General features: G+C 48.0%; 2 protein-coding genes across 5 annotated transcripts in view; one reads left to right on the forward strand and one right to left on the reverse strand.

Moving 5' to 3' along the window:
• Positions 1-8,484, reverse strand: TTC19 (tetratricopeptide repeat domain 19). The gene is made up of 10 exons (XM_027861877.1): positions 8,286-8,484; positions 8,017-8,153; positions 7,410-7,520; positions 6,828-6,866; positions 6,462-6,518; positions 5,817-5,878; positions 5,202-5,296; positions 4,165-4,319; positions 1,976-2,138; positions 1-1,575 (listed from the first exon to the last, which is right to left on the reverse strand). Exons 1-10 carry the CDS (start codon positions 8,482-8,484, stop codon positions 1,448-1,450), a joined length of 1,146 nt encoding a protein of 381 aa, XP_027717678.1. The 3' UTR covers positions 1-1,447.
• ZSWIM7 (zinc finger SWIM-type containing 7) overlaps positions 8,476-25,085 on the forward strand; it is a 20,667-nt gene continuing 4,057 nt past the window's right edge. Inside the window, exons 1-4 of one of the 4 annotated variants that reach the window (XM_027861882.1) lie at positions 8,476-8,490; positions 9,420-9,501; positions 12,614-12,635; positions 15,818-15,920. In XM_027861882.1, coding sequence (XP_027717683.1) covers positions 9,426-9,501; positions 12,614-12,635; positions 15,818-15,920 — 201 coding nt within the window. In that variant the 5' untranslated portion in view covers positions 8,476-8,490; positions 9,420-9,425. Of the gene's footprint in view, positions 8,491-8,849; positions 8,949-8,986; positions 9,115-9,419; positions 9,502-12,613; positions 12,636-15,817; positions 15,921-25,085 lie in introns of those variants that run through there. The other 3 variants (XM_027861881.1, XM_027861879.1, XM_027861880.1) reach the window with 3 other exon arrangements.

The raw sequence follows: 25,085 nt of genomic DNA on the forward strand, positions 1-25,085 counted from the left end.
TGATCTTGGTGTCTAGTTTATTACTTAGGATCATCCAATCCACAGACGTACCAAAAATATTACTAGTGCACTCATTCCATGGATGGCATACAAACAGTTCAATAAAATTTACATTCATCACTAGTTAACGTAGATAAACCGTCACTTTTCCCTGGGCAAGTAGTCTTTTGTAGGACTAAATTTCATGAGATATGAAGGTGTGTGTGTGTCTGTGCACACGCACACGAGCACACAACATTTTGATTGCTTTAAGTGTTCAATTTCAAGTGTAGCAGGTTTAAATTAGTACACGGGAGATTAAATCTCACTTTTATTAGGTGAGACTGAAGTGACAGGTTTCTTTCCTTCTCCCAGGACAGATTATAGTAGGTTCATTTAAGAATAAATAATTAGAAGCTCTGGAGGTTTGAAAAACACAATTTCACATCAATAAGTAGATTCCTGCAGAAACTTAACAGCTCACTCGGGTTTACTACAACTCAAGTTTTTTTTTTTACTATTTTGGACTCAGCAGCCAAGAGTGTTAGAAGCCTCATTCATCCATCTATTTAGAATGCTGGAGTGCTTCAGAGGACAGGCAGCTGGTTCATTTCCAGCTGCCCTGCTTACCAGTCCCATTTATGAAAACCTAATTCTGCATAGTGGGTAGAATAAATTCACTGATTACGATACTGGCCTATAAGTGCCAGTGAAGTATACTTTTAAAATAACAATTTAGTGAAAGTCCTGGTGGCCCCTGACTAAGCCTTTTTCTAATATTTTTTTTCCTTTGTACCCATTGGCAAGAAACTGAATGTGGCTACTACCCACAAGTTACTGGTTAAAGTTGAAGCAGTGTGTATCCCGATAAGACGAAATTTACCTTTGCAAAGAAGCTAACTTAAGACTTTGATCTCTGACTCGTTAGATCCAAACTGCTCTTTCGATACAAATAGAGAAGAGCAGAGAGGCTACGGAAAAGAGGTGGGCACTAATGTCATGTTTTAAAAATCACAATGAAAACCAAAGTTAAGGCCAGGCCTTTCGTGACCCTCTGAATAGGCTGGGCAAAAAGAAAGACTGCAGAATTCTTCATCAGTGACCTAATTCTCATGAGGGCTGCTCTGTTATTCCCCAAAACAAGTCAGGCCTTGAAAAAGAGGTTTCTTCTCTAGCAGTCTTTGTAGCATCATAACAAAAACTACACTTTCCCTTCTGTTCCCATACAGCCAGTCTGTTCCCTTGTGGAGGAGTTCTATGAAGGGTCCAACACTGAGAACAAAGCTCCAGTCTGAGGGCTTGTTTCTAGAAAAAGGCATGGGGTAGAGTACGTTTTGTTTGACCGTTAAAGGGGGGTAGAGTTGAGCATCAGACAGGAACGATTCAAGCCGACGGGAATCACAGGCCTTCCTCTTGGTAAGGGGCGTCCCCGCCCCACGCTCGAGATCTACCCTTGGGTGAAACCTAGTCAAAGGCCTGGACCGCTGGCCAGTTCAGCCAGCTCCTCCTTGATGTGTTCGATGGAGGCCACGTCTCCCTTTAGCTCAGCCTCTTTCAGGGCCTCCTCGTAGACGTATTTGGCTTCAGCAAAGCTTGCTAAAACCAGGAAGAAGGGAAAGCAGAAAACTTTTTTTTAAAAATGGGAAGCCTGAGGGAGAGACTTAGAGAATTTAAAGGGTTACCCAGAGCTCAGACACCCCCTCCTCCACTAGCCCAGAGGCAGGAGGAGCTCAGAGGCCTCCATCTGACCTGGAGGGTCTTCATCTTGACTTGCAGGTACAACAATCAAAGGAGGTCATGCATAGCAAATGCCCTGCCGACACAGGCCTAGCACTATGGTGGGCACTCTCCCTACCTTCAACGTCCTCTTCCAGCCCGCTGTTCAACACATGGCTACAGGGGGGACAAAAAAGACCCTCCAGGAGGGAGGGTATCTCTCCAAGCGCTGCCTGTACTCAGACCCCTCGCCCCTGGTTTCTCTCCCCCTCCCCAATACCTTTGTGCATCAATATTCCTGCCATGTTGCTGAGGACGCGGTGAAGCTCCGGGTGCTCAATCTGCCTCGCCAGCTCTGTTGCCTTTTTCACATACGTATAGGCTTCATCAAAGCGGCCTTGTGCATCCAGGGTAGTGGCCAGGTCATTCATTAGCACCACGGTCTGTATCAAAAGGAAAAAAAGGAAAGGCAGCTTGGACAGCGTGAGTATTAGCATCCTGAATGGGGCTTCTCTGGTTCCACGCAGCGCCTTGGTCATGCCAGCATCACCACCACATACAAGCAAAGATCTCCTGACTTGTGCCATCCCGGGAAGAAAGACTCACGCTGAGCTGCAAGGGCAAAGGGACGGGGCTGGCGGAGACACTGGAGCAGCCCTGCCCAGGTGGGCGGCATGGCCCCCCCCCCCCCCCCCCCCCCCGCCCGGGGGGGGGGCCCCCCCCCCCCCCCCCCCCGTCAACGGTGCTGGGGAGTGCAACTCATCCCCACAGTCCAGGGGGTTCCCCTAGGCCATGTCTGCTGCCACCACTGTCTACAGAGAAGTCCTCTGGAAGGGCCACGCAGACGTGCAGACGCCTCACCACAGAAACCAGTCTGGGTTTCTCTGTGCTCTGAGGTCCGAGGGAAGGGCAGTCTTGCCTAGGTGCTCAGCTGGTGGTCCTTTGCCTTTCCTTTGTTAAGTGTCCATGTTAAATATTGTGAAGGCCCAGACCTGAGCCAAAGCCTGGTATTTCCAGGGGAAACTCTATATGAGGGGGAAAAGAGCCACTACAGAGAAACCATAAGCCTCTAGGCTCTATCTTCTTTGATGGACACACAAGTTACACTTGTGGGGAAGCGGGCCAAGGACATTACACGAGAAAGGACAGAGGTTCTTAATCTTCTTTGTGACCTGGAGCATTGGTCAGTCACGTTTGCAAATAAAGTACAGAGGAATATCAAGGAAACCAGTGCCACTGAAACAAAGCTGTCATTTTGGTCCTGTCTCCTGAAGTCCATCTGTGGAGCTAGTGTAAGAAGTCCTGCCCTGGACCTTCTCCCTCCAGCAAAGGGCTCAAGAATCTAGCTGCACCCGTTCACACATTCACCTTGTCGCTACCACCTGATAAGCTCCACACATTGATTTACTAACTAGCAGAATAAAACTCCACTTACCCTAGAGGTCAGCCTTCCAGAAGGCTTGCCTCTCTAGAACATTGATATGATTCCACAATTACTGAAAAAACTGCCCTAAACGCACGGAAAAAAGAACCAGATGCTTTACACACTGGGCAAACAGCTTCGCTATTTTATATACAGTTTTAACAAGCATGGTTACAGAATCTAGCCACCAAAGAAGGAAGGAAACAGAAGGAAACAAAAGCTAAACGGGGCCATTTGGGGAAGGAAGCTCCTCCGTAGGGTTCAAAATAATAAGAGGCTCAGAAGGGTCCTGAGTCATGAGGAAAAGGTTAAATTGTGTCCAACTGTTTGAGAAGGCAGAGAAGTTCAGATAGCTTCAGAGGGTGTGGACGGTTTAAGGAAGTGGGCTCACCCTGGTCCTCAACAACACAGACCACTCCATTCTTTGATTCAACCAGATGAAGTCATTACTGTACTTTGTGTCTTAGGTTTGCCTCTCCAATTTCCTGCTTACCCTATTCTGGGACTCAGTGAAAATGTCTACACTGACCACCTCCATCCTTTCCCCTCTCGCCTCCTCCAGGCTTCAGACCCTTTTTAATCCTTTTTCCACTCTCTTTCTCTGAAGCGTCTCCAGCTCTACTGGGTCTTTTCCTTAAGTGTGGCAAACAGAAGGGACATGCGGTCTAGGAAAGGAAAGCCCGGCCTGGTTCTGAACAAGAAGGGGATGTGTCCTGTTTCATTTCTAGAGCCCTTCTAATGACAGTCAGCATGGTACAGGCCTTTCTGGCTATAGCAACACCCACAGCCCATGTCTTCAGGACCCGACTCCCCCGAGAATCCCTCAGGAAATACATCACTTCACCCATACACAGACTGAAGGTCACCTATCCCAGTTTTACTCACTGATCCAAATGAGCAGTTCTACCTCTCCCCTCTTCTTGTAGTATGGCATTTCATATTCCAAAATTTCACTTTATACTTCCTCACTCTGATTTTTAAGGCAGGATAATGAACAAACAACCATTTACCAATAAGCCATCAAGACAGCAAGGAGTGGTCATCACCTGTGGGTGTCTTTCTCCTCGTATCTCTTTGGAAATCTGCAGCGCTTTTTCGTACATCTTTTGCGCATCCAACAGTCGGCTGATATCAAGGAGATAGCGAGCATAGGAGTCATAGCACATGCCCAGAAGGAGATGGGTGTTGACTTTCTCTTCCGCTACAAGTCAAGAACATGTGGATGGATGTTACATTACAACAAAGGAAGGGAAATGAAGGACGGCTCTTCCCTTCCAGCTTCTGATAGTCATGTCCTCATTCATTCCCTGGTAAATCAACCCATCAGTCCCTAAGGATCCCAGCCCCTAGGTATAAATGTGAGAAACATTTAGTAGTACTGAAACATTGCCAGTACCATGTTCCTGGTATAATCACCAATCTCAGAATCAAAGTAGGTTCTATTCATTCATAGATGAAAATTGCTGTCAAGAGAGTTGGTAGTTAATGGAAGACAGAAATGGTTTGGATACCTAGAAACTGACTTGGAGTTGACTTCTGGACTTTGTTTTTTGCAGTTATTAAATATCTGATGTTCTGGAAGTTCCCCACCTTTCAAACTGAATTCAGGAGTTAAGTTTCCCACATAATTCATCCTACGCCCGGTTAATTAATCTATTAATATGCTGGCTATGGAATAAACTTTAACACATTAGCCAAAGAAATGCTGTTCTCTTTCTGAGTTTGCTACCTGCCTGACTCATGTGTTTTGGAGGTTAAGAAAGAAACTAGGTATTTTAACTTAAAAGATCCAGACTTGTGGCTGAGCTGAGTACAGGAAGGAAAACATCGATTCCTTCCTCCTTCAGCTTCCTACTTGACCATGGGTTGTATGCTCATTAAAAGCTGAGAGTTAAAGTGGCCACGTCAGTTCTGAAGGAACAGCAAAATGACCATCCCCAAAGCATTAGCAGAGAACACAACCTCTTTCTGATCAGCATCCAAAGTACATAATTCTTCCCCCTTTCACTTTAACTAAGGAACCTCCTTCCCTTTTCTGCAACGAGTTAGAAAATTCCTCTCAGGTGAGATCTACTTTCCCTACCTGGCATAACTTCTTCTGTTAATGCCTTCTGTCTTGTGATTTTTCTCTCCAGGGTTGAAATGCAGAACTCATAGCCAGCAAAAGCAAATTCCTGTCTGTAATGCAAAGAGCAGGGACGGGCAGTTCACTTTCAAACAGGGGTCAGGGCCAGACTACTCTTTGTCCAGAAAGAGAAGTGTGAAATGGAAAGATGGAAATAACTCAAGTCTCTCAGGGCTCCCACCCGCTCACCACTCAAACCTTTCGCTGAAAAAGTCACACTGTTCAGGTTAGTTTTTTCAGGGATATGCACCAGGCACATTGCTATATGATTTCCATGATAGAGATGTTCCGATTCTGACACTGATCAATGGGTTTTCAACTGAGTCAGACTCTGATTATAAATGTTTATTCTCTGTCCATGAAAGCAGCATATTAATCCAAGCCCATGTGACAAAGTAGCCCACAGCTAAACTGAAATGAACGTCAGGGATGCTAGACAGGCTGATGGTGCCCGACCCTCTGAAAAGCAGGGGCTTTACAAGCGTGTTTCTCACATCCCAAATCGAAAGCCTTCCCTCTGCCACAAGCCTGCCCTGTGATGCCTGCTGTCCCAAGGGACCCACCGGAACTTACCTTTTCAGAGTAGCATAGATACTGGCCAATTTTAGGGATATTTCAATTATTGCATTGTCCTCCTATTGGAAGAAAAAGATGTTTACGGAATGCAGAATTCAAGCCTGTACAATTCCTTCCTAGACCATTTTATGTAATAATAACTGTCATTTATATAACATATTAAGGCTTACAAAGACCATCATTTCAATTACCTGATTTTAGCTCAAAATAACCGTGTGGGATACATTTTATGGATCAGGAGACTGAGGCTGAAAGGTTAAGTGAATTGTCCAAAGTCCGACTGCTGGCTTTGACCCCAAGTCTCCCTCTAGCCCTCCATGTACCAAACCATCTCATATGACCTCACACATCAGGGTCCTGACTCATGGTCAGCATGTTCCTCATCACAGCAATCTGGTTTAAAAGCTCACTTTGCAAGCACTTAGTAAGAACCTACTACATGCCAGGCACTGTGCTTTCCTCAGTTCTCCATGCTGTCAGGCCAGCATGGTTGTAGGCTGACATTCCTATTTTGAGGTGGGAGATGGAGGGTTAGCAGGGTGGATCTGCTCTGGTTATAAATAAAATGTACACTATGAGAAATGCTCTTTTGTGAAGATGCTGATTTGGAACCACTCACAGCTAACAAGTTACTATTCTTACCTGCTTCATGCCCCCAACCAGGAGATAGCTCATTGTTGCTTTAAAGAGCTTCTCTGCCTAAAATAAGAAATAAGAATATTGTATAACTGATCCCACCATTCCACCAAGGGCCACAGAAAACATAAGATGAGGGTTTCCAACCTGGGGTTTATAGAATAACTGTCTAAAAGGAAAGCTAAAGGACACCAAGAGGTGACAGGAGATGGCAGGCCTCCCAAGTCTGTCTATTTATAGATCTTCAGGAACGCCTTGACACAGTATGAGTTCGCCTTAAATTAGCTCATCTGGTCCCAGTCAAAGACCGCCCCCCCAGAACTTCAAGCCTAATCTTTCATGGATTTAGATTCTAATAAAACACTTGCTTACTTTTTCAAGCTGATTCCTCATGAACGCTAAGTTAGCCATCTGTAAAGGAAAGAGAAGCCAAACCCAAATTACTTTTCTAATTGGTGCATGGCCCCCATAATTTTTATCAGAATCTAAGATCTTTTCCCTCTATTCTCTTAGAGTGAGTGGTAAGCATGACCAAAAGGACCGTCAGTGACTAGAAGTCATCACTGTACAAGGAGAGTAATAGGCATGTACTTCAAACCCTGCTGATAATGACTAGGCTAGCACTTACTCATTTCTTAAAATTCCCTGAACATTTTTACAGAAGCAAATATTAATGTGTAATGGTGAATCGTCAGCTCCCACCACAACACCTGACACACAGTAGGCCCTTAAAAACCAACTGCTTGTGGACTGACTGTATGTATGAGAATTGAGCTTACAATTATCAACAGCCCCCTCCAACACTGAAATTAAACTCACCTTACAGATGAGAAAACTGAGACACGACAAATCAACTTATACATTCTGTCCTCTTGAGACCCAGAAACAGAAAGCAGGAGGCTTGCAACAACCCCTCTCCTGCTTTTGGCCCAGCAACAGTAGGGAGTGAATTACCATATCATAGGTGTAGATGATGGCCTTCTTGATATCTGCCTTATGAGCAAGATGAAGGGCCTCGTGCAAAATTCGCTCTGCCTCCTCAGGGTCCTTTTTCATAATACTCAACTGCAAGCCGAGAGTGCAAAGGAAAACGTCGAAAGAGGGATGGTGAAATGCAACCATGGCTGGCTTTTAAAAATATACATACTTTTATTTATTTCATTGAATATTTCCCAATTACATAAGAAAATTAACATTCATTTTTTGACATTTTGAGTTCCAAATCCTCTCCCTCGCCCCCCCTCCCGCCCCGCCCCTTCTCCTGGAGAAGGCAGATGTGATATCATGATTATGCATGTGGCATCATATCGCTGCCTGTCTTTTGACCTTTACAAGGTTCCCTGAAGGCCTTTTTGCTTATTCTGCCTAGATCTTACAATAGTCCTGGGGGGCACACCCGGGGTCCCAAGCCCCAGGAGGGGCCGTGGACCCCGGACAAGTCCCTTCTTTCTTCCCCAGGCCTGGGGGTGGGGCTGGATGAGGACGTTCGGGAGAAGGAGGGGCGGAGGGGGACCGGGGGGGCATTTCCCCCCTCCCAACAGGTCTTCACGCGGGGCCTCACCTTGGCCCGCTTTAGCATTTCGATGATCTTGAGTTCGGTCTCGGAGGGAGGGCTCTCCATCTCCTCCTCCTCATCGTCATCCTCCTCTTCCTCCTCCTCCACCTCGGCGGGGGCGCTTTTGAAAAACCACGACAGAGCTGCGGGCGAGAGGGGGCGGGCCGCCCGGTCACCACGGCAACGCGGCGCCGTCGCCATGGCAACGGGCGCCCTTCCGCCCCCGCCCCCTCAGCCCTCGGTCCCCAGCTCCCGCCCCCGCCGTCCCCGCTCACCCGCCAGCGCCACCACGCACAGCCCGCGGCCCGAGCGGCCCTGCCCGACGCGGGGCGGCTTGGCGGCCACGTCGGTGCCCCGTCGGCCGCTGCCACCGCCGCGCGGCCCCGCCAGCAGGAGCCGCGCGTAGCCCCGGCGCCGCCGGCCCGCGGCCGCCAGGAGGCCCCGGCCGAGGCTGCGACTCAACGGGCCCCACATCCCGGGGTAGGTCCGCGCAGGGGACGAGCCCGGAAGGAGCGGGCGGCTCCGGACAGCGCGTCACGCGGCCGCCTTCTGGCCTCTGCTGCTTGGCCCGGAGAGGCCGGGCGCGCCGGAGCTCCCCGGGAGGACGGGGGCGGGCGAGCTGTCACCCGGCCCGGCCGTGGCACCGGCGTCGGAGCTCCGGCTGTGACACTCCCGGCAGCCGCCGTCAGCAAGGCAGGTCCGGCCTAGTCTCCGCCCTCTCCTTCCCCGGGCTCCGCCCTCGGACCCTACCACGTGCCTGGGAATCCCGCCCTCCCCGCATCGAGGAGGTTTCTCTGGCCCCCAACTTCCGGGGACGGAGGCCGGATGGGCTCAAACCTTCCGTCTCCGACCTAGAAGGCCCCAATGTTCCCGCTTCCGGGCTCCTGAAAGAGCGCTGGAGCACGTGACCTGGCGGGGCGGGAACTACATCTCCCAGGGTGCGTAGCGCCTAGCCTAAGAAACCGGTTCCGTCTGAGCTCCGGGAGGGCGGGAGCGGGAACCCGAGAGTGCGAGCCCGAACCCCCATTGACCCGAGAAGCCCATGGGGCCGGGACGGTTCTCGGCCCTGGGATTTCATCGCAGCCTTCAGTGCCCCTCGCGTGGGTCCGAGCTTCCCCCTCCCCCCGCGGGTTTTCAAGGGTCTGGGAGATCCCGTAATCCAGTCCCCACGTTTGACAGATGAGGAAACTGAGGCCCGGAGGGGCAGCAAAGGCCCCCCACGGGGCAAGACACCGGGTCAGGATGTGAACCCGGGGCCTCTGACTCCGCGTTGTCCTAAGTGGGAGCCCCTGGTTTCGTGACTCGCCCACGGTTTTGTCCCGTGTGCGAGTCCAGACCTCCCGATGCTGACCCGCGCTTAGAGATCCTTTTGTGAGTGGCTGAAAGGTGGCCTCTGTTCTGGTCCCCAGGGTGAGATGACGGCCACGCTGCCCACGGTGCTGGAGGAGATTCTGGGTGAGATTGCGGCCACCTGCGGGGAAGCGTCTCAAGGTAGGGGGGCAGCTTCCCCGGGGGGTCCCGAGGACAACTGCTGGGGGCCACAGAGGGTCCTAGAGCCCCGGGAGGGCTCCCCCGGACTGGGCACGGTGCTGGGCACCCTCTGCCCTCAAGGAGCTTAGAATCACATGCGCGGAAGGCAGACTTGGCGTCCTGGGGAAAGCCCCGCGTTGGGGGCACATGGATCCCTTCTGGTTAAGTCAAGATGCAGTAATGAAGCCTCAGTATAGGCCGCACACTATGGTGAGTGGGGGGAAATACAAACAAAAAGGCTACGCTCCCTGCCCTCAGGGCGCTTACACTCTAGGGAGAGATATGGGAGCTATTGGCGCTCCACTCCTGTGCTGACGATTCCAGGCCTCTCCTAAGTCCAGCTAGACAAGGGAAAGGGGTGAACATGGCGGCCTGCCACGATGTCCATTGGCCAACTGAGCCACAGGAATGTGATGGTAGCAAAGGGCCAAAGAGTGCTTCTGCTGCCCAGTGGCCCCAAAGGAAAGGAGGACGTTGTGCTTGCGGGGGGAGTGCGGGGGCGTTTATGTTTCCTAGAATCCCTGCTGCGTTCATCCATACCTTTGGCCACTGGAATAACTCTGGGATGTTGTACAGGAATCTTCTAGCTTTTTTTCCCCTCAGTGACCAGCAGAGGATGCTCCCTGACTAATAATAAGCTTTGCATCATCCTCCAGCTGTTTTTTAAGCTGGCATTACACAAGGAAACAGGCCAGGCTATTGTTGTAGTCTGCTGTGGTACAGCAAAAAGAGTTTGGGGGGGGGCCTGGGATCAAATCCTGACTCTAACATTTCCTTTCTGGGTGACTTCAAAAGTCACTAAAACTCTCTGAGCCTTGTAAAGCAGAGACAGTGCTGCTTGTGCTACACAGTACAAGGTGAGGCGAAAAGGCCCGTGTGGTGTTAGAATTATGATCTCTAATCCATAAAATTACGTAGTCAGAATCATAATGAATATATGAAAAGGCATTTATTAGGCCTTTCTCCTTTGCCCCTCTCCTGGTTCTGGCTGCCTGGACCCTATAAGGGCTGCTTGGTGACGCTTGTGGATCTTGCATGAGATGGTAGTCATCACCTCTCTTTTTCCATGATGTGTGGAGGACCCCAGGCCTTTCTACTTGTGCCGCTGCCCTACTGATGTAACCCAGTGACCTCTGGGCTTTGCCATTCTCATTGGAAAACTCAACAGATTTTTATTTCTCTTGATTAGAGCGTAGGCACCTTGAGCGCAGGGATTGGCTCTCTTCTCCTTGTGTCCCCAGCTCTTAGCATAGGACTCAGCACATAGTAAATATTTGATAAATGTTTTTTCATTCATTCCATTCATTTATTACTGTGTAGCTGGCTGTGTGCTAAATACAAAAGTGAGACAGCCCCTGCCCTCACGAGATTATAATATAATAAGGGGAAACACATCTAGAGAAGCGATGACCAGGAGAGGGTGCTTTGGTCTGGAAAGTCACAGTGGAACCACCGAGCAACTGCCTTTTCCAGAGGCTGTGCTAAGGTTGATTTAATTACAGTGCCCAGAGTGAGAGGTGGAAGCAGGGAATAGGGTGGTGATACTTGACCAGCAGCAAGTCCTAAAATGGCCAGGGTAAAAGGGCATTGTTAGGTCTGAGGTCAGCACTATACTGAGCTCTCATCAAACTGGACAGCCAGCTTGGAGGGGGGGGGGGGGGGAATCCTTGAGCTCTATTGGACTGAAGGTACATTATAGGAATGGTAAGGCTGTCTAGGTCAACTCCCTCGTTTTATAGACAAAGAAACTGAGGCTCAACAAGTCAGAGTGATTTGCCTGAGGCCACACAAGTAGTAAATAGTATTGTGGGTTTTTTTAATGTTTGTATACATATATATGTGAATATATACCACATATCCACAATATGTGTGTATAGAGTATACATATATACTATACATGCACACACCTATTCAATATGTAAGCACCTGCCTCTAGTTTTCTAATTGATCTTATTTTTATGAATACCTTTCATTTTTCCATCCCCTTCGTTTCCAAATGTCTCTTCCCCCTCCCCACCTAGTGAGCCATCCTTTGTAACAAAGATTAGAAATGAAGTAGAGAGAGCATTTCAGCCCAACCAGCCAATGTCTCGCGGTGCCTGATGATGGCCGCTGCATTCATCCGTACCCGAGTCTGGGCTGCTAGCCCCACTTTTTCTCCGCTCTTCCAGATGTCTGTTTAAAAATACTTTGGTGTTGAATTAGTATCATTCAAAGAGATGTCACTATTTTCAAGGGAATGTGCAAGAACAAATCAGCTCCCTTTGTTTGGTTTTTAATCAAAACAGCAGTGAGTGAATGTGCTTAAGGAGATGCTCTAGTATTAGCTACTCACACGTGGGTTGATCCTGAGCTCATCCAGTGAGAGAAGCCATTGTTGTTTCCTACAAGCAGATTGTTTGCAGGATGAAAACCCACTCAGACATTCAGTGGCTCCCTATTGCTTATTCACGAAAAGTTCAGGGAATCAGATCTTAGGGATGCAACCTAGGAGTCCGCCAGCACCTTCTTGGCTCTGGCTTCTGGGAAGCACTGGGCTTGGAATCAGGAAGACTCATTTTCCTGAGTTCAAATCTGGCCTTAGCTGTGTGACCCTGGGCAAGTCACTTCAACCTATTTGCCCCAGTTTCCTCATCTGTAAAATGAGCTGGAGAAGGAAATGGCAAACCACTCCAGTATCTTTGCCAAGAAAACCCCAAATGGGGTCATAGAGCTGGACATGACTGAAACAACTGAACAACTTAATTTTTTCACGATCCCTTTTACTTTGTACATTGTTAAGCCCTTTCTCATCATCAGAGTTTAAAATCTCTTTAGGGAGGAGTTACGGAAATGAGAATTGATTACGGAGATGGCCCTTTATCAGATTTTATACTCTTGAGCTGTCCAGTCCATTTCCGTTTTCAGAATTCTGATAGTGTTGGGTAGGAGGTGGAAATCTGAAAGGGCCTCGGTTGTGGAGGTGGGCTGGCTGTAGCCTTGTAAGGCTTTTATTGCTAAGGTTCAGCACGCGGGCTCGGCAGTTAGCATTCAGGAAGGTGGCTGATTTCTCTTCCCCTTTTTTGTTTTGCAGTGCCCGACGAACTCCTGTTGGCGTGAGTATTTGCCCTTTTGAATTTGGGGATTTGGGGGGAGCTTTTATTGTCAGTGATGTTGGAGTGCCATGCTTGTCCTAGGTCTGACCTTGTCATTCATCACGAGCTCAAACATTCAGTGGCTCCCTATTGCTTGCTGACAAAAGCTTGAACCTTTCCACCTGGCACTCCCAGCCCTTTACAATGTCGTGCCACCTCTTTCCAGCCTCATTACTCAGCTCCGTATGTTCCATCCAGATTGGACTGCTCTTTGTGCTCTCCCAACACCTCCAGAATAAACAAACAAACAAATCAATATGTAAAACTTAACCTCCTTGCCTTTGTGCGCCCCCTTCCCTCTCCCTGGAATTCCCTTCCTTCCTGCTCTGCCTGGGGAATTCCTACCCATCCCCCAAAACCCACCTCAAATGCTGCTTCCTTCAGGAAGATTTCTCTGATTACTTCTCTGCCTACCCCCAAGTTGAAAACTGTCTTCCCTCAATACCTACTTAAGTGTGTGTCTTATAGCTTTCTATATTGGAGTCTTATTCTTCTTGATGTTGAGTTCCGTGAGGGCAGGAATCATGTCTTTCTTAACCTTTATATCAATAAATCAACTAATAAGCACTTGTTAAACACTTACTGCATGCCAAGCACTGTCCTGGGCTGTGGAGATGTGAGACAAAAGTGAATCAGTGTCCACCCTCGAGGGCAGTTGAGTTCTGCTGGATGAGACAGACTGCACAGATAGACCTGTACACAGTACCAGGTGGTTGGTGAGGCTTGGGGAAAATTAGGAAAGGCCACATGTAGAAGAAAGTAACCCGAATTTGCAAGGAAACAAGATAGTCTAATAAATGACTCTGCAAGGGAGTGCATTCCAGGCACTGGGGACAGTCAGTGCAAAGGCATGGAGCTTAGAGATGAGCTGGTATGGCGGCCTCAGACGTAATGGGAGGGGTCAGGCACCAGGGCGCTGGGCAGGTGGAATACACAAGACTTGGTAACTGATTGGGTGAGGGGGGAGGAGGAGTTGAGGACCAGCCTGCGGATTGGGAGGATGGGGGAGCCCTAAACAGAACTAGAGAAGTTTGGGGGGGGAAGCTTCCAAGTTCTGCTTTGGACACGTTGAGTTTGAGATGCCTTTGGGATAACCGGGAGGAGATACCAATAAGCAGTTGGTCACAAAGGACTGGAGCTCATGGGAGAGACCCCAGAGGTCTAACACTCCTTTGCATGGAGGTGATAATTAAGCCTGTGAGAGCTGATGAGGGCAGCCAGAACCCAGAGCTTCCCTGCAGGCGTTAGCTGGGATGTAAATAAAGGCCCAAGTAAGGGAGAATGAGGCAGGCTGGAAAGGAATGGGCTTGAAGAGAACAGGGTCATGAAAACCTGGAGATGAGCGAGTGCCCCAGAGAAGAGAGGGTACCCCGGAGAAGAGAGTGCCCTGGAGAAGAGAGTGCCCAGCGGCTGCAGCGGGGCAAGGGCGAGCACCTAGAAGAGACCCTTGGATTGGGCTGTTGAGATCAGGGCCAACTTGGGAGAGCTTTCAGCTGAGTGATGAATTATATACAACTCCCTCTGTGCCTAGCATAGTGCCTTGCACATAGTAGATGCTTAATAAACCTTTGTTGTGTGTGACACATGATGTATTTGATAGATGCGTGCTGATTGATTGTTATGAACTTTCCTAACAGAGAAAGGAAGCATTCAATCTGGGGGGGCAGGGAGAGAGTTTTCTTCTCCCTCCCCTCCAAATGAGTCTATCTCTTTCTGTCCCTCCATATATGTATATGTATGTCCATGTATGTGTACACATATAATATGCTTGTCTATGTTTGAGTGTGTTGACTTGGAATGAAGTTGGGAGGATGTGCCCAGCCATGTGGAAGGCTGGATGCTGAATGGGATGCCATTACCATCAGGCCTCAGTCTTAAAGGCTTTATCTTATTAAATGTGTTCTAAATTAGGAGCATTCTTTCAAAAATAGAAAGGCCTCTCAGCCTGCAGTGTGACTCAGCCTTCTTCATAACCATCTTGGCCTCAGGAGTCCCCCGGTCTCTACTTGCTGCCACTGAAAATTGACTGGAGGTCAGCCAACCACATTCAGTGTGGTATTAATCACACTCAAAGAGGAATATTGTTTTCAGGCTTTGTCTCCTACTCTCTTGCTCTCTTTAGTGGGTACCAGTGTGTGCTCCTTGTTTTTATAAAAGCTGTGCCTCCCATTTCCCTAAAAGCCCAAGATTTGTGAAGCTCCCCCAGGCAGGTGGCAAGTCCTGGGAATTCCAACTTGGGTTTACTTACTTGGAATCACGCCCCACTGGGGAGTCTTGGCAGGAAGCAAGAGGGATATCTAATTTTCTTAAATCTTCTTTCTGGATTGGGTCTTGCTTGAACCAGAAAGAAAATTTCCCTCCTCTCCAAGCATTGGCAAAGTTTGGGCCTATAAAGCAATTCCTCATTTTTAATTTACCCTAAATTGAGGTGGAGACCTAGCTGGAGTCCCCTTGGGTAGTATTTGTAATGTGCCTACAATGAGTAGTGAAATATTATAGAAGAGACAGCAATGACCAGCATATGTTGAAGGTTCATCTCTGGGACTTCAGACGTTCCCCAGGTGGCCTTGTTCCATCCTCCCCCAACACACATACTCTGCACCCCAGAGAAGCTGCCAAGTTTGATCTGACCCAAGCAGCTCTGTCCTTCTCTCTACCAGAGGGTACAAAGGATTGAAGACTTACACCTTACCCCCCTCGCTCTTTACATCTCCTGATAGCTCTCCATATCTGAGACACGGGACAGTTAATAAAACTGCTGTCACAAGGAAAAGGTAATCCCGGCCTTCTGGGTCATGGCAAAAGAGAAGCATTTAGAATTGACGGCGCTAGGGAGGCCTGACAAGGTGAGGATAACATGGCAGAGGAGGTGGGGCCCGCCAAGGACCCAGAGTAGACCCAACGGAAGCTGCTGACGGGCCTCCTTTTGTGAGCTCTGAGCCCACTTCTAAAACTTTGAGGGTGCTTCAGTAAGGCCCTCAGAAGAGTCGGTGCTCAGCCACTGCACGCGCCCTGTCGGAAAGAGGGCTGGCTCCATTCTTTCTCCTGGTTTTTGCACTTTCAGTTATTGTTCATTGCATTCATTTGGAGGATGCCACGTGGCAATAGGAGTTTGTCTGATCTGAAGTCTTTCTGTTTCCTAGGCTGAAATTTATATTTGGTCCATCCGCCGTCCAGGCCTTGGATCTTGTCGATCGTCGTTCTGTTACCCGCATCTCATCTCCTAGTGGAAGAACTGTGTACCAGGTAGAGCTTATTTGGGGGAATTTCCAATGTGGAAAATTCCCATTACGTTTAACTTGTGTGTTTACTCGACTCCATGTGGGGGAATGCTATAGTCAAATTACTTCCTGTACTGTTATGAAAGCATTTGACCTGATGGGAAACATTTGACTGTTAGTAATTGAAATAGAATCCATTTGCAGCCTCAGAATTGTCCAGTGGAATGAGCAGGAGACTGAGAGTGAATGGGCATTTAATCTTGGGCCTCATCAAGCTGAATGTCAGAAATGATGCATCCTTCCCTATGACATAGAGCAGGAAATGAAACCAGTATTAAAAGATTTGCTAATGCATGGGGGGAAGAAAAGAATTCCCTCTTTCTCAGTTCCCTGAAGTTTGACAGTTGTGATTTTTTTTTTTTTTGTGGAGAGGGTCAGAGTCATGATTGTTTCAAAAAGATTTTTAGCATCATCAAGTCTTTCAGTCAACAAGCAATTATTCAGTCCCTACTGTGTGCCAGGCAGTGTACTGAATGCTAGGGAAACAAAGAAGGTCAAAACAGTCTATACCCTCAGGGAGCTCCCATTCTAGGCACTAGAAGCTAGGGCCTGAGAAAGGTCTCCTCCTGAAGGTGGGGGAGGAGCTGATTCTTGAAGGAAGCTGGAATTCTGAGGTGCCACGGTGAGGAGGCAGAGCGTGCCAGGCATGGGGTCAGCCCATCAGTTCAAAGGTGTGGAAATGGAAGATGACTGATGTATGTGAGAAGTCATAGGCCAGTGAGCTGGATCATGGGGGAAGGAAGAGGGGTATATAAAAAAAGGCCCATTAGAAGGGACCAGATTGGGAAGAGCTTTAAATGCCAGACAAAGGACTTAATATCAGATCTTCAAGGTAATGGGGCGCCATTGATGTTTGCAAGACACCCAATGCTGCCAGCTCCTCCCACATACTCATGTGTCAAGTGCAATAGGTCTGTAGAGCTGGACAAAGCCTGACCTTAATCCCTGCACCAAGCAGACCCAGGCAGTGGTGTTCTGTGCTTTGTAATTCAGAACCTCATCAGGAATTTGCCTGCCTGAGGTCAAGAGGCATGTCAGCAGGATTGTTCTGGCTGGGGAACTCTGCAGCCCACCAACCACAGCCCTGCCCTCACCCACGGAAGCTCCAACCCTGGAGATGTCATCATCTTCTTGCTAGAGATTGTTTCCTTTTTCTCAGCTGGGATTTGCATATTGTCTCCAATTTTTTTATGCAGTCAAAAGGCCGCCTCTCTTCTTGAGAGGAAAGAGGTCCCCGGAGCTGACAGCTCTTCCCACGTCCTCATGTGTCAACTTTTGTTTTGATTCTTAATCTCGGCATAGCACTCGACCTAGGGCAGGCTGGCTACCAGCCATATCCTCATTTGAAGTGGGCTGCCCGCAGCTGTGCCATTCACATTGGATTTTCATTTACTATGATGCTTGGCTCTCCAGTGACCCAGTTGTTAGCTAAGAGCCTAATGACTTTGCTTGAGACGTTTTTCATCATAGTTGACTTTTTACTTTTCCCAGTGGTTATTTTCATTTGTTTAGTTTTCATTATTCACATCCTGTGTTATATTGGGTTGCCTTATTTATCATAAAAATGCTAACTTCCTTGGAGTGTGGCAATCAGCCCAGACTCTGAATTAAATGGGGGCTATGGAAACTTCACACCCTTGGGATTGTTCTTAATGGTCCCATTTCACTGTACTTGGCTAGTGTCAAGGGTCTTCAGATGAGGGAGGAGACTGAAAAGATGTTCTGGTGGTCTTTCTAGGACCAGGCCTTGGTACCGGAGCTGGCTGTCTTCCCAGGGTGTACCTGTCTAATTGCTGTCTGCCTTGTATCATGAGTACTGGGGTTTTGTGCTGGGTGCATGCACATTCCACTCGTTCACTCACTGGTTCTGGATACATTTGGGAAGTGGGGGCCAGTCCTCCTCTTTGGCTTGGTTTGATCGTAGAACCACAGGCTTAGAGCTGGAAGGGACCTCAGACACCATCTGATCCAACCTTCTCATTTTATAGAGGAAGAAACTGAGGCCCAGAATGTTAAGTGACTTTGCCCGCAGTCCGAAAGCAAGATTTGAAATCAAGTTTTCCTGAACCCAAATCTAACCGTCTATCCAAAGCATCTTAGAGTATCCTCCTGCCTTTTGAGTAGAGGACGTGCCCTTCAGTTAAGTCACCATCTCTAGAGCCTGATGGGAGCAGGACAAACTTCCCTTAGGTAGTCATGTGCCCACAGGCACCTGCTGTCTAATATACCCCCTTTTTAAAACAAAGCAAAACTGAGACCTTTGTCGTTGCCCACTGAGAGGATGCAGGCATGTTTTGGGAAGAGCAGTCATTATTTGCTTGGACTTAGAGTGGAAGAAAGGTAAAAATAAACACTCAGAGCTTCCCATAATGCTCCTTGACTCAGACGACCAAGTGGTTTACGTGGAAGGCTCTACCAGCCTTGGGTGGCCAGGGAAGGTGGCAGCCAGCTGATTGGTGCCACGACCCACGCAGAGTCAGTGACTGTTTAGAGCGGATGCAGATGCATTCCATCCCTGTGTGCTTCCTGACTGCCTGCTCTACCCTGAGCCCCGCCTGGGAAGTCCAAGAAGCACCATGAGGAGGCGTCCCTTCTTTCAGGGCCCTAACATCTGTTCAGTAAGTCACTCTAAGACCATATTCAAGGCCAGAAGCCCAGTGATGGTCAGAAGAGTTTGGTTAAACCTTGAGCCCGAGGGCCCGAGGTGTGATGACTGAGGACAGAGCAAGCCCAACTCAGTCGCCCCACCCCAGAGGGCTGCACACTCCCCAGGCATTCCTTCCTCTGTCTTGGCAGTCTTTCCCTCCTCCTGCCTCTCCAGTCCTACTTTGGGGTTTTTTCTACCGCTGCTCTGTGAAGTATTCAGACTGTGAGCTCCACTAAGTTGGGCCCTGGGGCCACCAGTGCTAGACTGTTCATTCCATTCAAGTGCCTGCCGGGGACCAGGTGCTGTGCTGGGCACTCCTGAAGATGCCTAGGTAGCTAACTAAGCCACTGTTCTGCTGTCTCAAGGTAATGGGGTAGGGAGGTGTGCCACAAATAGCCGTAATGCAAAGTAAGCTCTAAGGATATTGAGGGGTACAGAGAAAGGAGTGATTTGAATGATTTGGAAATGTCCAAATGAGTGGGTTAGAGAAGGTTTCAAGGAAAATCATTGAGTTCAGAGGGAACTTAGAGGTCCAGTCCCCTCATTTGACATATGAGGAAACTAAGTCTGAGAGGTTATGAGTAGTGTTCAGAGTCACACAGGTAATAAATAACAGCCAGGATTCCCACAGAGGTCCTCTGACTCTGAATCCAACAGCTTTCAGCTGGGCTTTGAAGGTTGGGTGGAAATGTTAGGAAGAGCATTTCAGGGTCAGCAAACATTGTGAGACAAGGAACAGAGGTGGAAAAGTGTAAGATGTAATGAGGTCTAGAACTATGTGCTTAGAGCTCAGAGCGTGTGGTGGCTCCAGAATGGATTGAAGTCAGGTTGTGGAGGCTTTTGAATGGCAGGCCAGGATCCCAGATCTGAATCGGGAAGGGGCTTCAGAAGCCCCTTTTACCAATGAGGAAATTGACATTCAGAAAGATGCAGTGACTTTCCCGGGTAACTTGGTCGTCAGTGGCCTGGGCAGGAATCCAGCTCAGGTCTTCCTGATTCCAAACCTAGCACTCTGTCCACTGTGCCACCTTGGCCTAGGACTTTGACTTTAAGTAGGGGCTGTCATGGAAGGTTTTCAAACAGTAGATTCTATCCAATGGCAAGGTTACCTTGACAGTAAAGTAAGGTTACCCGGTATAAATTGGTTAGAGTAGGAGAGTAGAACAGGGAGGCAGCCAGGAGGGTCTTACCATCTTCTAGAGGAGCGATAGGGGCCCAAAACAAGATGAGGGGAACGGAAAGAAGACAATTGAGGGGATTCCTGGGAAGATGACAGAGAGATTACCAAGAACCCGTGTAGCTCACAGACCTCAGAAAAACAACAGAAAAACTGACAATTTTCTAGAAGGTTTAAGCTGAAGAAAAGCTCTGGTACTGTCCATTAAAATTACAGATTGAGAGAAACAAAAGGAATGCCACCAGGGGATATGTACTGGTTGGCACAATGCTGGAAATCCCAAGAGGTAACCTCAGCTGGGTAATAGATGCCTTCCAGGAATTCAAGAAGGTTTCAAATTAATTGAAGGAAAAAAAAAAGGCAAGAGGAACTAATAAAAAATGGGAATGCAGCTAAAAAAAAGTGAAGGGGCATGACAAAAAGGAGTACCGTTTATACTTTAGTTTCTCATTGTGGGTACTCCCTCCACTTGTGTAGATTCCAGCCCCTCTTTGCCTTAAGTGAGATTCTTAATGAGTTGCTGGGGCCCAGAGTCTCTCTCCTGTTGACCACTACCTGGTATTGGATCCTCCACATCTGGCAAGGCTGGTGCAGAGTGGTCGTGACCCAGCCTGTACCCAAAGGCTTTACTGTTTGGCAGGCCCTGGCCCTGCCCAGGCTCCTCTGTGATAAACAACCTTCATGCTGTGATAGAGTATCAGGTTATGACTTAGTAAAATGGGGAATGATGTAGAGTACATGAAAACTCCCCAGAAAGAATCTAAAAAGAGGATAAATGAGGTGGGGGTAAAGAATAACAGAACAGCTATGGGGAGACAGGATCTGGGATCTCTTTGGTATTAGGGACTCCCAGGTGAGGAAACTCCATCCACTTATGCAGATCAGCACCTTCTCTACAACATATAGTCTTAGAGCAAGGTTCTTTTTTTTTTAAATTAATTTATTTTGATTTATCAACAGTCACTTCCATAAGCTTTTGAGTTTTAAATTTTTCTCCACCTCCCTCCCCGCTTCCCTCCCCTAGATGGCTTGCAATCTGATATAGGCTGTATATATACATTCCTATTAAACATATTTTCACATTAGTGATGTTGTAAGGAAGAATTAGAACCAATAGGAGGAACCACCAGAAAGAGGAAACAAAATAAAACAGAAGAAAAAAAAGAGCAAATAGTATGTTTTGATCTGCATTCAGACTTCATAGTTCTTTCTTTGGATGTGGTTAGCATTTTCCATCTTGAGGCCTTTGGAGATGTCTTAGATCCTTGCATTGCTGAGAAGGGCTAAGTCTATCAACATTAGTCATCGCACAACGTGGCTTAGTTCTGCTCACTTCATTCAGCATCAGTCCATACAAGTCTTTCCAGGTTTTTCTGAAGTCTGCCTGCTTGTCATTTCTTATAGCACGATAGTATTCCATTATATTCATATACCACAACTTGTTCAGCCATTCCCCAACTAATGGGCATCCTCTCAATTTCCAATTCTTTGCCACCACAAAAAGAGCTGCTATAAATATTGTTGTACATGTGGGTCCTTTCCCCATTTGTATGATCTTTTTGAGATACAGCCCTAGAAGTGCTATTGCTGGGTCAAAGGCTAGAGCAAGGTTCTTTGTCCTAGTATCCATGGACCCCCAAGAGATCCATGGATTGATTTAAGGGAATCCATGAACTTGGATGAGTTTTATTAACCTCTAACTGAAAATCAGCATTTCCTTCAATTATCTAAATTTTTTCCCAAAAAAAAGAGGTCCATAGTTTCACCATGTTGCCAGAGGTCTTTCTTTGACATAAAGAAGTTTAGGAAGCTCTGCCTTAGAGAGTTGTCTAAAGCACACAGAGTTTAAATGACTTTTCCAGGGTCACACAGCCAGGCTGTGTCGGAGGTGGGCCTGGCTTCCCGGCTGACTTTCTCTTTGCTCTGCCACATTACCCAATCTATGCACAAGAAAAATTTGCAGGAAGAGAAGGTTGGAAAATAATTGAACTGGAAACATATTTAGAAGCAGTGCAATTTAAGTGAAAACTTTGGCAGACAAGTCTTGGTGGCACGGAACACAGTGGAAAAAGAAAAAAATCAGATCAATATTATTTCAAGAAACCTGGGATGGTTCCCAGAACCATCCAAAACAAGCAGCACTATGCAAATAGAAAGAATACGCAGAATTCTAATAAGAAAATTAGAATTTAGACCACCCAGGCAAATCATTATCAAATTTCAAATCTATATTTATAATCAAAAAAAAAATTTTTTTCAAGCCACCAGAAGGAGAAAGGAAACCACCTATCACAAAATCACGGAATGGTGAAGCTCGAAAGGACCCTACGGATCATTTAGTCCCGTGTTTTTGTTTTTACAGATGTAGAAGTGAATTCCCAGAAGGGTGACTTGCCCAAGGTCACCACCCCCTTTCAGCCAATATTCCCGACCAGTTCTTAGGACTAACTTGGATCAAGATCTCACCAGGGTTTTCTTTTGGGGTGGGGGCAGGGGGGGAATGAAGACATTTGAATAATGCCTGTTTCAGTTCAAAATGTGTGTGCTCTGATCCTGAGCTCAGATTCCTTAGATACCTAAGGCTTCTGTTTGAAGAGATAAGGCAGACATTTTAAAATCCAAAATGAATTCCCAAGGAAAAACCTACCCTTGTACCAAGCCCGTCCATCCAAACTAGAAACTTAACAACTGGTTGACACTCCTGGCTGGAATCTTAATGTAAAGAAATACAAACCCTACTAAGAAAGGGGGAAAAAATTAAAAAAAAAAAAAAAAACTTGAATTGGTCAAAAGGTTGAACATGACAGTTTGGATCAAAAAGAAAAAAAGATGATCAGAAAGGTCAATTCCAACGTGTCCCAGAAGTCTTAGTTTGGTTTTCAGCATTACTTTTGTGTGTTTGACCATGATCCAAAGAGTTTTTCAGATAAACAAAGAAAAGGTAATGAAAAGGGGGAGGAAGAGAGCTGACGATCCCAAAGCAAAGTACCTGTCTGTGGCTCAGGGGGATGTTGAGTTTTAGGGGAAATTGAGCAAAACAAAGGGTTTTGTGAAGCCCAGCGGAGGTCATTATCACCAGGTAGAGTCAAGGAAGGCTTCATGTAGAAAGTGGCATTTAAGAGGGGCTTTAAAGAGCAGTGGAAAGTCCAGTCAGTAAAATAGGAAGGGAGGACATCTTAGGCACAAGGAATGGTGTGATCCAAGGTGGTGAGAACCCCCAGGGTTAAGGTAGGGTAACATGAGATCTGGGGGGAGCTTTGATTGCCAGGTGGGCAGTAGAGAACTCTAGTCACTGAGCACAGACATCTTAGGACCACGGCTGTGGATCAGCAGAATTAGCCCAGCCCTGGTGTAAGGGATGGATGGAGGGCTGGGGGGGGAGGGCAGCAAGAAGATCCATTGGTAGATGTGGAGGGACTTGGGGTTACCAGTCAGAGTCTGAATTCTGGCTCTTCCTATATACTGTCTGTGAGATCTTGGGCAAGTACCTTCACCAGTCTGCCTCAGTTTTCTCATCTGTAAAATGGGGAGGCTAGACCACATGATAGCCAAGGCCCCTTCTCTCTCTAGATGTATAACCCTATGTAATAGTTCAGACGGGTGGTGATAAGGATCTGTATTCAAGTGGTGGCAGCAGGCTGTGAGCAGTATGAGGAGGTAGAATCACCTTAATTAAGGCCAGGATTTTGAACATGGGAGACGAGGCAAATGGTGGCATCACTACTAGAAAGAATGAAGTCAAGAGGAAGGGCCAGGCTGGGAGGAAAGATGCTAACCTTGATTTTGAACATGTTTGTTCTCCAACATGGTGGTGTTGGAGGCCTGGAAGTGTTGATCTTAGAAGCACGAGCCCAGAGATGGCAGTTGAAGCCATCGGACCATAAGAGGATGCCCAGAAGAGGCCTGAGGATGCCCAGAAGAGGCCTAAGGATGTAGGGCCAGCAGGAACAGGCCATGGAGAGGTTCCAGGTGCTGTGGGAGGCCCCAGGATGCCCAGGCCATGACTGGGTCTCCATTTGCTAATAGCAGCAGTAGACATGGATTCAGTTATACTTTTTAGGTGTCTCAGCTTCCAGGCCGTGACAGCGAGAGTCTCATGGGAGAAGCTGAGAGGCCATTCAACTGGTCCCAACCTCTTCTTTGGTCATGGCCTGGCCCCCCATAGAAGACCTTGGGAGGGAAGGCCACTGGTGTGGCTCCAGAAGAGGCCTGGCTTCCCTGGCCTTACGTTGTCATCCTGAGGACCACAGCTCACTTGGAGGGTCTTTTCAGATTACCTTTGGCTTGGGGTGGCTTTTGGAGGTTCAGCCCAGGGAATGAGGGGTCCTACTGTATCCAAACAAGAGTGCCCTCTGCCCCATCCCTGAAACACAGCTATCCAGCCTCTGCTGGATCCTACCTCTGACACCTGAGGCATGTGAGTGAGCCTTGTTAGAACTAAGTTCATCTCTTGAGAACTTCCACCCGCTTGAGCAGTATCCTATCATATGGAGAGGTTGAAATCGGGGCCCACCCCCCACCCTGAGGCCCTCCTTTGGGCCGCATTCCTCCCTGGTCTTCCCACCCCTCCAGCAGCTATGTTCTTCCATGTACCTGCTTTGTTTCTCTCTTTATTTTTCCTCATAAGACCTCTCAGAGAGGCATGTTGGGGATCTCCTTTTGTCTTTGGCATTAGCCCCATGATTGCCTCACCCCACTCTCAAAATCTGTTTCCTCCTCTCTAATATGGGGTTGGTGCTATACTACCTGCCTCATGCCCTCAAAGCCAGAAGACCTGGGGTCACACCTCAGCCCTGACACCTACCCACCATGTGATCTTGGGCAAGTTATTAAACATTCCAATGCCCTAGGCAGAGAGGAGTGCTCACCTGCCTTGGTAGAGGGCGTTCCCTCCTCTGGAGATCCCTGCCTCACATGGGTGTGGTGGTGAGAAGGCACCTCACACCAGGGCTGGACCACTCCCCATGTTTCCCATGGGAGTGTGGGCCAGTCACGTGTGTCCTCTCCCTCTGTGTGTGGGGGGGTGTGCCATGCAGTGGCTGAGGATGAGAAGTGCAGCTTTGCAGTGCGGAAGGAAGGGAAGGGAGGAAGAGAGAGAGGAAGGAAGGACCCACCCCACCCCACCCATTCGCGAGCAGGGATGAACACATCTCTGGCTCCTGGTCCCTTACTCTTAGGGGCACCCCACAGCCTTTCTCACTGTTTGGGATGGGGGTGGGATGCTGAGCAGCCAGGGCTGAGCCTTTGCTGACAGGAGTCGGGGCCACTGAGGGGAAGGCCAGACTCTGCCACAGGAAGCAGAATTT

The sequence above is a fragment of the Vombatus ursinus genome, unplaced genomic scaffold (assembly GCF_900497805.2).
Source record: "Vombatus ursinus unplaced genomic scaffold, bare-nosed wombat genome assembly UNPS02014768.1, whole genome shotgun sequence".
Lineage (NCBI taxonomy): Eukaryota > Metazoa > Chordata > Mammalia > Diprotodontia > Vombatidae > Vombatus > Vombatus ursinus.

Excerpts from the sequence above, each read along its gene's own strand:
- TTC19 (XM_027861877.1), bottom strand. The coding sequence starts at position 8,484 with ATGTGGGGCCCGTTGAGTCGCAGCCTCGGCCGGGGCCTCCTGGCGGCC. Across the intron at positions 8,154-8,285 it reads GTGCGTGGTGGCGCTGGCGG|CTCTGTCGTGGTTTTTCAAA; the intron begins GTGAGCGGGGAC and ends TCTCGCCCGCAG. Across the intron at positions 6,519-6,827 it reads TGAGGAATCAGCTTGAAAAA|GCAGAGAAGCTCTTTAAAGC; the intron begins GTAAGCAAGTGT and ends TTCTTATTTTAG.